Source organism: Chanos chanos, chromosome 6 (assembly GCF_902362185.1).
Source record: "Chanos chanos chromosome 6, fChaCha1.1, whole genome shotgun sequence".
NCBI classification, from domain to species: domain Eukaryota; kingdom Metazoa; phylum Chordata; class Actinopteri; order Gonorynchiformes; family Chanidae; genus Chanos; species Chanos chanos.
The window spans coordinates 41,994,248-42,007,973 of NC_044500.1; the positions used below are offsets into that span (position 1 = coordinate 41,994,248).

The 13,726-nt window shown below is 38.9% G+C and overlaps 2 protein-coding genes across 2 annotated transcripts in view; both read right to left on the bottom strand.

Annotated features, from left to right (window-relative positions):
- Positions 1 to 3,923: 3,923 nt before the first annotated feature.
- Positions 3,924 to 6,021, bottom strand: cep15 (centrosomal protein 15). Its single transcript, XM_030778380.1, has 4 exons — positions 5,969 to 6,021; positions 5,532 to 5,655; positions 5,265 to 5,333; positions 3,924 to 4,115 (listed from the first exon to the last, which is right to left on the bottom strand). Exons 1-4 carry the CDS (start codon positions 6,019 to 6,021, stop codon positions 3,924 to 3,926), a joined length of 438 nt encoding a protein of 145 aa, XP_030634240.1.
- A 2,672-nt stretch (positions 6,022 to 8,693) lies between these two features.
- Positions 8,694 to 13,726, bottom strand: part of ptprga (protein tyrosine phosphatase receptor type Ga) — a 171,080-nt gene continuing 166,047 nt past the window's right edge. Inside the window, exons 27-29 of the mRNA XM_030777647.1 lie at positions 13,308 to 13,450; positions 12,105 to 12,240; positions 8,694 to 11,742 (exon numbers count right to left, since the gene is read on the bottom strand). Of these exons, the coding sequence (XP_030633507.1) occupies positions 11,596 to 11,742; positions 12,105 to 12,240; positions 13,308 to 13,450 (426 nt within the window). The 3' untranslated portion in view covers positions 8,694 to 11,595. The remainder of the gene's footprint in view (positions 11,743 to 12,104; positions 12,241 to 13,307; positions 13,451 to 13,726) is intronic.

Sequence of the window (13,726 nt, forward strand, 5' to 3'; positions counted from 1 at the left end):
CCAAATAAATTAATTAACAAATATACAAAGGTAATAGCAAATTCAATTAAAAAAAAAAAAAAATTAAACATACAGCATTCAGTCACTAGCCAGCTCCTGACACAGAGTAACAGTCAGTTAGAGCATGTGTGGTGAGTGTGACCATGGTCTATTCACTCTCCTTGGCTTTGAGAGAGAATGTATAAATGCATATACGAGCTCACAGTGAGGTGTGAGTAGCAGGCAATAATGCCCCCTTGCTTGGCTTGGCCATGCTTGTCAAGGGCACGACTGGAGAAGGTGCTTTGTGGCTTAAAGGTCTCCGGGCACCCTCATGAGAGCCGAGCGTCGGTTCTGTCCCATTGAAATTACATCAATGTCAGACGCTAAACATGACCGCCATTCACCACCAGTCTTTGCAGCTCCAGGCCAAGAAGCTGAAGGGGACCTTCTGTCCCCTTGTCCAGTATGTTAACCACAATCTCTTAAAAGACACGATGGGCTGACCTCAAAACAACCTGCTCCACATTTACTAACTTCATCAGGTTCCCATTATAGAGCGACTGCATTGCTTACTACAGCCCTGAGAAAATGAGTATGAACAGGAATATAAATACGAAAGTGAAATGGGTTCTCAATGTGATATTCAGGTTCTATTCAGAAGTGAAATTAAATCAGTCGTTCTTTGTTTGGCGGGATTCCTCGCAGGAGTCTAATACTGGGATGTCCGGTGCTAATCCCTTTGACCTAGGATGCCCCTGAAACAAGACATCCACTCCCACCCCCACCCCCTCTCCACTCTACTGCTTTTAACTGTCACACCAATTAAAAAACAAAATGAATAATAATAATAAAAAGGTTTAAAAAGTGTATTAGCAATATTAGACGTGTGATAGCAATATCCCATTTTCTGCAACAAGAAAGTGAAGCCTTTTTAAATAAGTGTTTAGGAAAACGATATAATTATTAAATTTACAAGAATAGATATTTTAATATGGCAAAAATTGCCTACAGTTGAAGTGATCCCACAGCGTTAATAAAAGGTACACTAATCACACATTCACACACTTGAATCAAGCTCAATCATGTTGAGTAGGTGTTGCTACACTAAAGAATGACAAGCTCAAGCAAAAGAGAAGGAGAAAACTGACAACACTGAAATACAAATCAATACATGACAACGTGAAGTATAATTTGCCAAGGACAAAAACACTACAGGAGTTCTCTTAAGACACGCAGTAGCGCTAGAAAAATAACTTCGAGCATGGTGAGAATTCCCTGACAAGCTCCAGTGTGAAAGCTATTTGTGTTTAAGTGCATTACAATTGCAAAGGTGTGTGCCAAGACCTTTAGACGTAAGAAGCACTTATTAAAAGAGTATAGAGGTCCTGTATGCGACTGTAGGAAAACAAAACCCACTAAGACCTATTTTATGGGGAAAACAGAAGATTGAAACTCCTCAGTAGAGTAGATAGAAAGGTCTATGACACAGGCTATGTTTATAAGTACTACTACAGCTACTACTGCTCTGATCATTACATTATATTATTGCATATAACATAATTATGAGTAATAAACACTTGGAATGGACAGGGAGGTATATTTAGTATCAATTAGTAGCAGTTACGGAGTGTCATTTCTCAAGTGAGGCCTGAAAAAAAAAAAAAATTCTGTCTCAATTTGCGAATGCGTGAGTTCATAAATCGAGGCGTTCATAAATTCTTTTCAGAAGAAGTTTCTAGATTTGCTGTTAGCCATTAAGGTGATATCTTCGTCGTGGGAACCATCGAGTGATGGAAATGCTCGTTAAGAGCGGGCGGCGGGATGAGTCCAGGTGTCTACGGCACGCGGTACAGCCACGAGGCCCCGGCCCGGCCCTGGGACTGCGCACTGACAGGGACAGTGGTGTCCGTGGCTAATCCACCCCAGGGCTTTCAGCATTAGAATGCATAATGCAAAGCTAGTCATTTGGAAAGCCTCCAGATCGTGCTCTTCAAAACCCTTTTAGATAATTCGCTGTCTTCCCTGCCCCACACCCTTCTGTTAACCCCCCCCACCACCACTACCACCACCACCTCCTTTGGACCCTCCCTTCCCTCCCCCGTGTTCCTGAGCGACTGGTGCCTGACCTCGGGGGCACAGGCGGGTCCCAGCTGAGGAGCAAGGGCAGCTGCCAACCAGCGCCACTTCAACCCCGGCCATCCGGATGATCGCGTTTGTCAAGCCGCCACTCCGTGTCACCCCGCGCAGGTTTGATCATCGCAATTAGGCTGTGGCTCAGAGCTGCCATCTCCACGCAGAGAGAGAGAGAGAGAAAAGAGTGAACATGTTGGCTTGACGTGGGCACTTCAGTTAGGAAACAGGTGGAGGTGCACACAAGTAATTTGGGCAAGCAAGTTTACGAGTGATCCTCAATAGCCTAAGGCATAAAACATCTGCCTAATGTTGCCTTACTCTGGGTTTAATCTTCAACACATTTATTGTGTAGGCGGAAGAGGAATGCATGAAGAAAAATGGTTTCTATATCATATTTCAGAGTTAGTAAGAAAACAAACCGACTAAATCAGTAAAATAAATGAATAAATAAAAATTCACCCCTAGCATGAAAGGAACTGTATTGAACAGCCAAGTATAAATGAAACTCTATTAGAAACTCTATTAGATATGAGTCATTTCCATAGAGTTATTATGAACATATGGTACCTGGCTGACTCTGGCTTAACCTTTGCTAAACAGACAATAAAAAAGCAATTACTGTGAGCGGTGCTTGTGAAGGCTTTGTGTAGGCATAACCTCAGTGCTGCCAAGTGGTTTGGTAAAAGGACACACATTCCACAGAACTTAACTCAGTAAAGCAGCCCAGAACCAATGCAAGTCTGCTCTTTAAAAAAGTTCATGTGTGACAAAGAATAATCATTCCATAATGAAAAGAAAAAGAAAAAAGGTAATAACAGTAATAAAAAAAAAGGTTCAATAAAGGGGAACTCTGAGAAAGTCTGTTTTTGAATGTAAGGCTCATTTAAATTACTTCACGCAAGATTAATTTTGTGGCAATTTTGATTCCATATCGCAGATATATGACTGAATAAATATCATTTATTTCTCATCAACAGAAACAGCATTAAGCATCAATCAATAACCCCCCCCCCCAAACACCCAAAACAAAATACAAAAGCAATATTTTGCAGAGATGATGCTTGCAAGTTAAGCACAACACTTTAAAACTTTAAATGTACCAGACATACATAATATGAGGCTCGGGAACTGCTGAAATTACAAAGAAATTCCCAGAATTCAGAGTCCAGAGCAGCATACCTTTGTCCCTGAAAGTTGGGACACTACTGCCCCCTTGTGGTTATGCTGCTGTAGTGCAATGCGTTCAAAGCTAAAATCTCTCCATTCAATCAGACGGACAGTTAACTCATTTTAACCGTTTAGCAAACGTCCAAACAGAGGAAAAAGTCAGTATGCGATACCCACTGAATTTAAATAGAATTTAAATGTCTGTTCTCATACCCCTGTTCTTATGAAGCAAAGAACAAAAAAAAAGAAAGAAAAAAATCAGTGTCAAATGAGTGTGTTTCACAATAAAATCACAAAGATGTGATAGATGTATCGATATTAGTTCATACAACTGTGATCTGCATTTGTGAATGCAGCATGACAAATCTGTTGGAAAGGAAGCCCTTGAACAACATCCTGTGAGAGTGTGTGTGTGTGTGTGTGTGTGCTAATCCTCTGTTTACACTCATAGTGTGTTTTAACATAGGGACCATGTTGGGACCATATGGAAGTCTATTAAACATAACATTCGCTCAACCAGGAAAATACAAAAAATGACTATGCCTAACTCCCACTTAACACCACGCATATGGTGTGCGGTACACCTGACGTGAGTGCTGCGTCTGCTGACTGCATATGTCAGGGAAATACGAACGATTCAATCACATGGCAGACTTGGTGCGAGGTAGGGGAGGACGTCCCTTGTCCTGCGGGGGCGAGAGCGCTCTGTTTTTTTCTTTCTGTTTCCGGTGCCCTGGTGACTTCCTCACTTCATCCACAGGAGGGTGGCCCTTGCCAAGGAAATAGCGCTCCCACGCTGGAAGGTTCTCCTCCACAGAAGCCCAGTAGCGAGTCTAATATCACAGGATATATTAATTGAGGGCATGTAATGCCATATTTACCACGCGCTGAAAGCTGGTCAAAAATACAGTGACTTCAAAATTTGGAGAACAGATTAACAAGAAAGGACTCTATAAAATAAATTACACAAGTAATGACCTACATTATAATTTTCCGTGGAATAGGTATGTAAAAAAATGCACAAAACTGATCAAATTTCCAAAATAAAGTCAATTATAAGCACACAGATTTTCAATATTTTGTGGAGCTTCCCTTTCCATAGCATAGAGTCCTTATTTGAGCGCTGATCTGACACTGGAGGCCACACTGTCAGGGACCATGAACCATAACTCTGTCCTGGACCATCTCTATCTTTCTCCACACACAAAAACCCTTTAAAAGCTTCCTTATACGGAGGAGGAGGATAGCTACAGCTTTAAAGACATGATGACCCCAAGGTGTAACCAGGTTCTGTAATGGTCTTACTCAATGCGTACAGGAGAGAGATAAACTGGTATGTTTTATCAGACAAGTCCACCACTGTCTTAGAGGTTTAAAACTCATCGATTACAGCTGTAATAGTGATGAGTAGCATTTTAGTTTTGTTTTTTTTTAAGTTTTCTATATCCATTGCCTGATTTCTGAAGTGTAATAACCATTCGTTGCTTTTCTTTTGCTGAGTTCCTTGCCTTTTCCCATCAGGATGGATAACAGATGGATTTCACACTTTATATCTTTTCATTTAACATTACACCAAATTGAAGCCATGGCAGGTGATAATAACTGAGTGTCAATACAAATGAACTTTGTTTGACAGAACTTTTTTTTTTTTTTGAAAAGCAACTCAATTATTATAAAAGAATACAGTTTTCCATATTTCTGAGAACGTAATGGCAAAATCACCAAAATTATTGTTGCAACAAAAGTATATCAATAAATAATCAGAATATTTGGAAAGATGATGATATATGACGTTTTTCATTTGGTAAGAAGGTTATAGCCTATATTAAATCATAAGTTCTCATGAAGTAAAAAATACAACTGCACTGTTTAGAACAGCAATGTATTCATATGTTCATATATAACACATTAATACATTATATTAGCTAATAAAACATATTTTTAATAAGTCATTATTGCAATTCAAGAATACTGTTAAGTACCTCAAGGTTGATAACATCTGGATGAAGGAGTGTTTTCGTTCTGAGACGATTCTCTAATTCCTGCAGATCCTACAAACAAAAAAGCCAAAACTGAAAGTGATGATTCAGGAGGAAAACACGTTATTCCAGGAGTTACAGCCAATAAATAAGATACTGAGGCGCTGCAATGTTGCCCTCTGTTCCAGTGGCACGTTTGTACCTCTCAGCTAAACAATTCTATTAAGTTGTCCATCTATCCTATAGCAGTTTTTTTTTTTAATGCTTTACCTGAAGGAGTTGAGCATTTCTTTTCTGTGCAGCTTCAGACACCAAACTCTGCTGTTTCTTCCTGACTTTCTGCTGCTCGTATTGACTCTCCATCTTTTGCAGCAGCTCAACTCTCTTTCCTAAACTACAAGACACAATTTGCATTCTTAGCGTGCTTGGGACAGGGACTTTTCTAAATGCTTCACTTAATTCTTCATAGATGTTTAACCCAATGACTTGGTATTTACACAAAACATATCTATCCCCATATCCATGAGAATATATCCATCTATCTAATGTCCTCAGTGGTCTTTCTATATATACATACACAGTTTCGTACCAGCTATGTTTCGTATCAGCTCATAATTTCTAGATTAATGTTAGGCAGTGTAAACTTTACTCGTTGACATAATTAAATCTCCGATATAACTCGGTTCATCTTAGATTTCAACACTCACATTTCCTCATGTTTCTTGCTCAGCTTAGCCTCCTCACACGGATTGGAAGCCATATCCTAGAAAGCTGCGACAAAAGCTGGTGTACCTATTGCACTTTATTACCGTGAAATAAGTTGTATAGGTGGATAATGTGAGAGAATGTAAACTTTTACTTCTTTTAAAATATCCTTCAGTTAACGCTAACATGCCCAGAGCGCCATTCTACTTTACCCACTCTTATTATGGTATAGCCCCTCAGTATGGTCGCCGTAAAGCGTCTGCAAGCTGTTCATTGTTAAGTGATTTCATTACTAATCATGTAGTTTAAAAAGTCCTCTCATTTTTTAAATATTCCCCGTCTCTTTCTCCTTCAAAAGCAAATGTGGCTACGCTTCCTGAAGCCCATTGCTGCACCCATGGAAACAAAGAGGAAGTGAATCATGTAAAATTCCTCGTAAATGGAATACACAGGACGCCATTTTTGTGAGGGTTGTAAACAGCTTTTCGTTCCTCGAAAAGTGCACGTGGTATACTGAAGTTAAAACGCTACGCCTAGAGACAAATTATGTAACTGTCCTGCTGCACGGACACTTGTCACTTTACCTGTTGACGTAAATGTGTTCAACAGGTTAACATGTTCCCTATAAGTAGTGCAAAACTACACCTTTGGCAGGGTATAGGGCATTTACTCATTTAAAGCTCTCACCGCATTCAGACTGGCAAGAAATTGAGGGAAATACAGAGGGTTCTAAATGCAGGTTCCTCTAACTATTCCAATCATTGAGACAGAAATTTCAAAATCATTAATTTACAATATATTTACTGTGCAAATTTTGGACATATGTAATTACGAATAATAAAACTGCCCTGCCTTAATGACACAAATCTTCAGTGAGATTTGCAGTAATGTTTGGTCAATAACCAGCAATATGTTCTGGGATGGTTGGGTTATCTCAATCTCATGCTGGGTCTGAGTTCCAGCTATTGGAAAGTAATACTTTGAGGAACGGGTGTGGCTAATTAGCGCCTTCAACCAAAAGCTATTAGTTATGTGCTAACGTAAAGGCAAACTCTGTAGACTATATAGAAAGTGTTTGCTCTACTCAGTTGCTGCTGCATCTCCATGACTTGTCTGTAAATCAACACACCCTAAACTAGTTGACTAAGGGGTATTATCAGAGGACAACACTGAAGATATTCTGTCCAGTGAGGCTTCGGGACTTGATTTGAAATATATTGCAGTACAGCGCTCAACTAAATGAATGCTTACCGTTCTCTATTTGTGCAGTATTTATGTCTGACAGATATGCAACAAATTGAATGTACACCCACATGGATTTCACAACAATAGGATTTTAGTAAAATACAAGGTCAAGTATGCTTTAAAGTGCTATTTCTCCACTCCATTGTTGGGAACTTAGTGGACCACATTATTTTGTGAAACTCCACACAAATGACTAAATACCTCATGTATGTTATGGTTGGGTTTAAATAATAATTTGCGTCCTGGTTTTCATCCAAAATTCGTCTTAAAACCTCTTTGGTAGCAGAAAGGAGTAAGTAGCAATCATTTGGCTGAACTGGTCAATGATAGCATGTCCCTGCCCCTTGTGTCTGTCTTTTGGGTCATTAATGCTGTCCTCTTGTTCATGTGTTGGCTGTTCTATCGGTGTCTTTTAGTCATTTTGAAGGCCTGTTTTCTGTCACAAGAGAAACTTACGGAGTGGGAACCTTAGTTTGATTTGATAGCTAAATTTGGTATGGCGAGTTTACACATTGCAAATGAAATACTATTTTGTAATCAATTTTGACAGTGTCTGGCAGTGTAAGATTAAATTTGACATATTTAATGGATAGAGCTTTGTAGTCAAATCAAATGTTTCACCAAATACTTTTTTGAGGTAAAATTACTTAGCCTTCTCAGTATCACATTCAAGTCCACGTGTAGACTTAAGCACAGGAATCTGCAACGTCCTTTTTCCCAGTGCAGTATGTTATTTTTTGTAATTAACTAGCATTGTTCATTGGTTTTAACCTCTTATCATGTGATTTGTGTGGTTTCCTGATTACAATTTTTAGCCACAAAGAACTACAGTTAATGTCACTTGAATTTAACATGGTTAAAAGCACAATCACATTCCAATGAAATTACTACAATCAGAATAATTATCCTTTTTTTTCAGAATTATTGTGTGCCAAAAGGAAACAACCACCATCCACCTACCATGGATACACAGAAAAGGCGACAAAGAGTGTTTTTGTCCTCTGCCACAGGGGGGCAGTCTCACATCTCAATTTTGTTCCCACCGACTGAAAATTGAAATGGCCTTTAAAAAGAACTGGAGTGCTTTTCATGTAAGAATTTCAACCAGTAATTGATGTATTTGGTCTGCTCAGTGGACACTCTTTTCACTTGCCCAAGACTGTCGATCTTAGCAATAAAGGAAACATCCAGGTCTTTATGGTTCTATTGATAATTTTAAAACAGGAAGCCTGTGGTGGAACGTCACCAGTAAAATTTCTCTGTCAGTGTAACTGAGAAATGAAAAATACATTCCATTACATCTTAAATCAAAAGCTGTTGCTGAAGTTTTAATTAAAGGATGTATAAAAAGCAATGCTACAGCAACCAAAGTGAATGTAGAATACCAGTTTCCTTCATTATGCTGCGTACACAATGGCATGAACCAGCATTAACCAATCTACACATGACATGTTCAACACAATAGGCCACACACAAATATGCTTAAAGTACATCAAAACCCATATTTTATTTTATGTATAGCAATACAATTTACATATTAAATAACACTATAATAGAATGCTTTGATATAGCTTTCAACAAAAACAAAACATCTTTCCTTCGTTTTTGTGTTATTCCAGACTACAAAAGAGGAAGCAACACCCACCTGCTCTGAATGGGGTCAATGGGACAAACTTATTCAGTGACATACTAAAGCTATTCTATTGCACACTGACAACAGAAGTATCCTTTCAATAATCAAAAAAAAAAAGAAAAGAAAAGAAAAGAAAAAGAATATCATAATCACTGCCTTGCGAGGGGATGGGTGGGGTGGTTAATGGGAGGCATGGATTTGATTTGGAAATTGGTGTCAATCACAAGTTGAATGAAAGGAGAGTTGTTTTTCCACATTTTCACCACTACAACGACGAGGGAGTTTAACCTAGAAAAAAAAAATAGCTTTATATGAAAATATAAAATTCTATGATTATATACCATAGATACAAAGTTTTCCAAGAATGGTAGATTAAAGAAGCGACAAATATATGTACATTTTAAATTGAGATAATACTAGGTTTTGCAACACATAAGCATAGTGAAAATGAACATCAGACTAATGCTTGGACCCAAAAATAAAAAGGAAGAAGGAGAAAAACAAACAAGAAAACAAGAGAGAGCGATAAAATAAAGAAACATCACTGAATGAAACACAAGGAATCAAAGCTAGTGCTTATCAGACAAAAAGGAGGGAGGAGCGGAATTCGTGACCCCAAATGTTGGAGAGTTTTGACTTATTTTCTAGCCTCTGTGTAAAAAGACAAAGGACGCAAAAAACAAACAAACAAACAAACAAAAAAAACCCCAAACACATTTTGTGTCTTGATTTTGTGTATGTAGGGATTGAAATTCAGGTTTCACTCACTCTTCATTAAGGAAAAAAAACCAAAAAAAAACACGTCCACAGCGTCTTCTTTACAAATCAGCTTCACTCTTCAAACTTCTGCGTACAAATCAAAACCATCGCACTCAATATCTCCAGGGTTGAGTTCGGGTCCAAAATCAAGTGCGCGTGTAGTTTAGGTGGCTTTGGCCCCAAGAGAAATTTTATGGAGCAACTTAAGCAGTATTAGGCATAACTACTGAGGTTATTCTGCTCAAATTCCTGCAGACGAACATCATTTTCAACTTTCAAAAGGAACCTTGGACTAACACTTCAAAACTGTCCCATGATCTTTTAGGTGATAATAGAATTAACAGACATACAGACAAAACTCCCAACGTCTCATTTTCCTTCACTGAAATCAATGATGAGTATAAGTCTTTGGTAAAACTTCACAAATCAAATCCCCCCTCCCCTTCCCCCTGCTTTTCTTGTGGTAATAAAACCAAAAACCCTCTGACAGAAAGGCCATTGTGCTGTTTGGTAAGAAAAAAAAATAGTGTCCATTCTTTCAGCCAGTTGTTGTCAGACATTTTATCCAGACTGCCTGTGACTAGAAGAGAGGGTGATACTAAGTTACATAAACAAACAAAATTCAATGAATATTCATGTAGGGAACAATAGTGATGCTAAAAAAAAAAGTTCAATGTGTGAACCACATCTTTACAATTTGGGACTTGATGTAGTCTAGTTCTCCTCTTGTACAGGCTTGAAAATGTTAAGCAAAACCAGGCCACACCATCTACAACATATAACCGCATCACACACACACCTGCAGAGCAATGTATGAGGTGAGACTGTACAAAAGGCACTGAGAGACTTCATTACATAGCTCTCAAAGAAATAAGAAAATGGAATAAATGGAAAAATTTTATCCATGAATGAAAAAAAACCAAAATGTGTTGTAAAAAATGAGTACAGGGCATAGCACAAGTACTAAATTTTCTCAGTTATAAGAGTATAAGTTATGCTTCACAAGACATTATCACTTCTTAATTCAACTGAACCAGACATTAATAGCCACCTGATTTGCAACTTGCAGCATAAAACAACACAGAAAACATACCAGCAGGGGGTGCTAGTAAGAAGAGCATGAACTTTGTACTGTCAAACTGTGCGTGTGGCAAATCATTAGAGCAAGTCTAGACGAAACCAGTGAGGATTGGTCATGACAGCAAACATTTACAAAATCACTACTTATAATGATATACGATATATTCATATATATTTAAAAAGCATAATATAAAAAAAAAGAATAAGTTCACAGTAGCTGTTTTAATTCCACCATGAGGAATAAAAAATGTGTGGATGTGACTAGCTGACTAGATAGAGAAAAGAAAAGAAAAGAAAAGAAAAGAAAAGAAAAAAATAAACATCGGTGGGGGAGAGGGTGCAAAAAATTACCATATTGCTTATTGGTGTCACAGAATTATAATGAGTTGCTTGTTTGTTGTGGTGCAGACAGTGAATAGTGGAGGATCTAAGTTTGAAAATGGTATGGATATGAAATGAGCTTTGTCTCCCTCTGGACACCAAGCACACATGGTACGCATAAAAAAGACTTTTTTTTTTTTCCTTTTTTTCATATTTCTTTTAAGCAGTTGAGAGTGGCTTTGAAATGGAACGCCAAAATCAGGGCACGAAAATCTATAGTGTAGAGTCAGGTTGATATAGGCAGTAACACTGATATTTTTTTTTTTATAGTGCAAACTAGACAGAAGTGTGTTGTAGTTGCCGTGAACTTAAAAACATAGGTGCAAATGTTCAGTAGGATAACATTAAGACATAAAATGGCAAAAAATAAATATCAAAAAACTTTTTATCAGTGTAAAAAAGTAATCAGGTTATTTGTTTTTTTTCTTTTTTTAACCAAGAGTCTGGCGAAAAAGGCCTCGAAAAAAGTCTGTCTTAGTCCTTTTGAAGTTTTACAAAGTTAAGTGCCTCTCCGTGACTTGGCCCGGGCTCTCAGACGAGAGACTCCATGCTCTCGGCCGGGTCTGACTCATCAGACAAGGCCAGGCTCCCGTTCCTGTCTATGGATGTGGGTCCGGAACCGTTCTCCTTAGTGCTTACCAGACAGAGCATAGCTTTATAAAGGTACTGGTACTGCTCCTGCACAAGACAAGAACGGACACAAACACACACACACACACACACACACACACACACACACACACACACACACACACACACACACACAAAACATCAGCCTCGCAAATTGGACCCAACACAGCTGAAAAAACCCCCCAATGTTGTACTACAGAGGAAAAATTGATCTCTTGCTCCGTTTCAGATGATAAATCACGGACTGATGAACTCCTTCATACATAAATATACATATAAATTAGGTGGTTAAATCTCTGAGAGGTAAACAAAATGAATGTGTAATTTGACTGTGTAATCAATTGACTTAGTAAAAGTTTGAGTAACTTTTGCGAAGTTGCTAATGTATTGGAAGCGGGCCGGAAACTCACGATGTCGGTGAAGACGCCGGGCCTCATGAGGTTGATCATCTTGGCCACCTGATAGACACCTACGGCATTCTCGTTCTCCAGCTGCTGGGACAGGGTAGTGAGAGCACAGAACATCCCAGCAGACACTGCTCCAAACCTGCCCATGGAAAACAGCACGTTCAAAAAGACCTGTCAGTACAGTTCGATGCAGCCATATCAAAGGACATCAAATACGTAGTCACACCTGTAAACATAAGTCTGAAAGCAGTGTGGGCAGGTCCACCGCAGGCAGAGCCGGAGTATTGTATAATGCAGATACAATTCTTAGGGAAAACGCTTATATAACAACTTATGTAACAGCTAATTTAACTCTATGTACAGGCGTGTACCCACACGGCACTCTCACACACACACACACACACACACACACACACACACACACTCACAGACACTTGTAAGCAAATACATAACTATTTCAAACAATTGCAAAAAAGATATTTGGAACCTATTAAGAGCATATCCTTTATTCTCTTTCGGTGTATGAGTGTACAACACCCTCAGGTGCTGTGATCCAATTAGAAATAATGAGTGTCCCTTAATATTGATAGGTATTATGTGTAATGAGAAACACTAGCAATGGCAAGACACAGAGGCTCAGTCATGTTTATTCATTATGGTAATGAACACTGCTTGTCTCATCCGATTAAAAAAGCCACTAATTGAGCTTTTAAAGTTTGCAACGCTCCTATTGCATCACCCCTAAGAGGGTTTTTTTTTTTTTTTTTTTGGACAGACTGTTTTAATTGGTTGCATATTCATTAACTGAAAGGAGACAAACATTTTCCTCTTGAAAGAGCAGTTAACAGAAACACGGGCAGTCTCTCTCTCACACTAAGACAGAGACCATCTCTCTTCTCTTCACACTGGACAGAATGTTTCTCTCATCTGTGCTACTTATTTGCATTTTCTTCTTAAAGCTGAACTATTGTCTCAATAGAGACAGTGTAGTTACTGCTAAGAAGCACCGCATTTTTTTTTTTTTTTTGTGATACTAGGTCCAGGGATGAGGGAACTTCTTTTGCCTGTGAACCTTTACATCACTGTCTAAAATCATTTGTCTATTCATCTTAAGGGTCGCGGAGAGGGTACGTTCCCCTTTTGTGTGTGTGTGTGTGACTGAGTCTGTTTCTGGAGAACACATGTTTGTGCAGGGCAGGCACTGACTCGTCATGCACTATGGTGGGACCATCTCTGGTCATAGCCTCTTCTTTGATGACATTGATGAGCTCAAAGGTGCTGCTTATGGGAGCATCAGGGTTGGGCCACTTAGGGCACTGAAAATGACGCACTTCAAGCACATAGTCATCCTGAGACAGAGAGAAAGAGAGAGAGAGAGAGAGAGAGAGAGAGAGAGAGAGAGAGAGAGAGAGTGTTTAAACCATAAACACATGTTCAAACACAGAAGTAAAACAAGCTGCACGCACACACACACACACACACACACACACGTGCACACACATGCACGCACACACACACACACACACGCACGCACATGCACACACACACATGTACACGCATACACACACGCACATGCACACATACACATGCACGCATGTACACACACATGCACACATACACACACA

Excerpts from the sequence above, each read along its gene's own strand:
- cep15 (XM_030778380.1), bottom strand. The coding sequence starts at position 6,021 with ATGGCTTCCAATCCGTGTGAGGAGGCTAAGCTGAGCAAGAAACATGAG. Across the intron at positions 5,656-5,968 it reads AGCAAGAAACATGAGGAAAT|TTTAGGAAAGAGAGTTGAGC; the intron begins GTGAGTGTTGAA and ends TGTGTCTTGTAG. Across the intron at positions 4,116-5,264 it reads CAGATGTTATCAACCTTGAG|ACTCGCTACTGGGCTTCTGT; the intron begins GTACTTAACAGT and ends CTGTGATATTAG.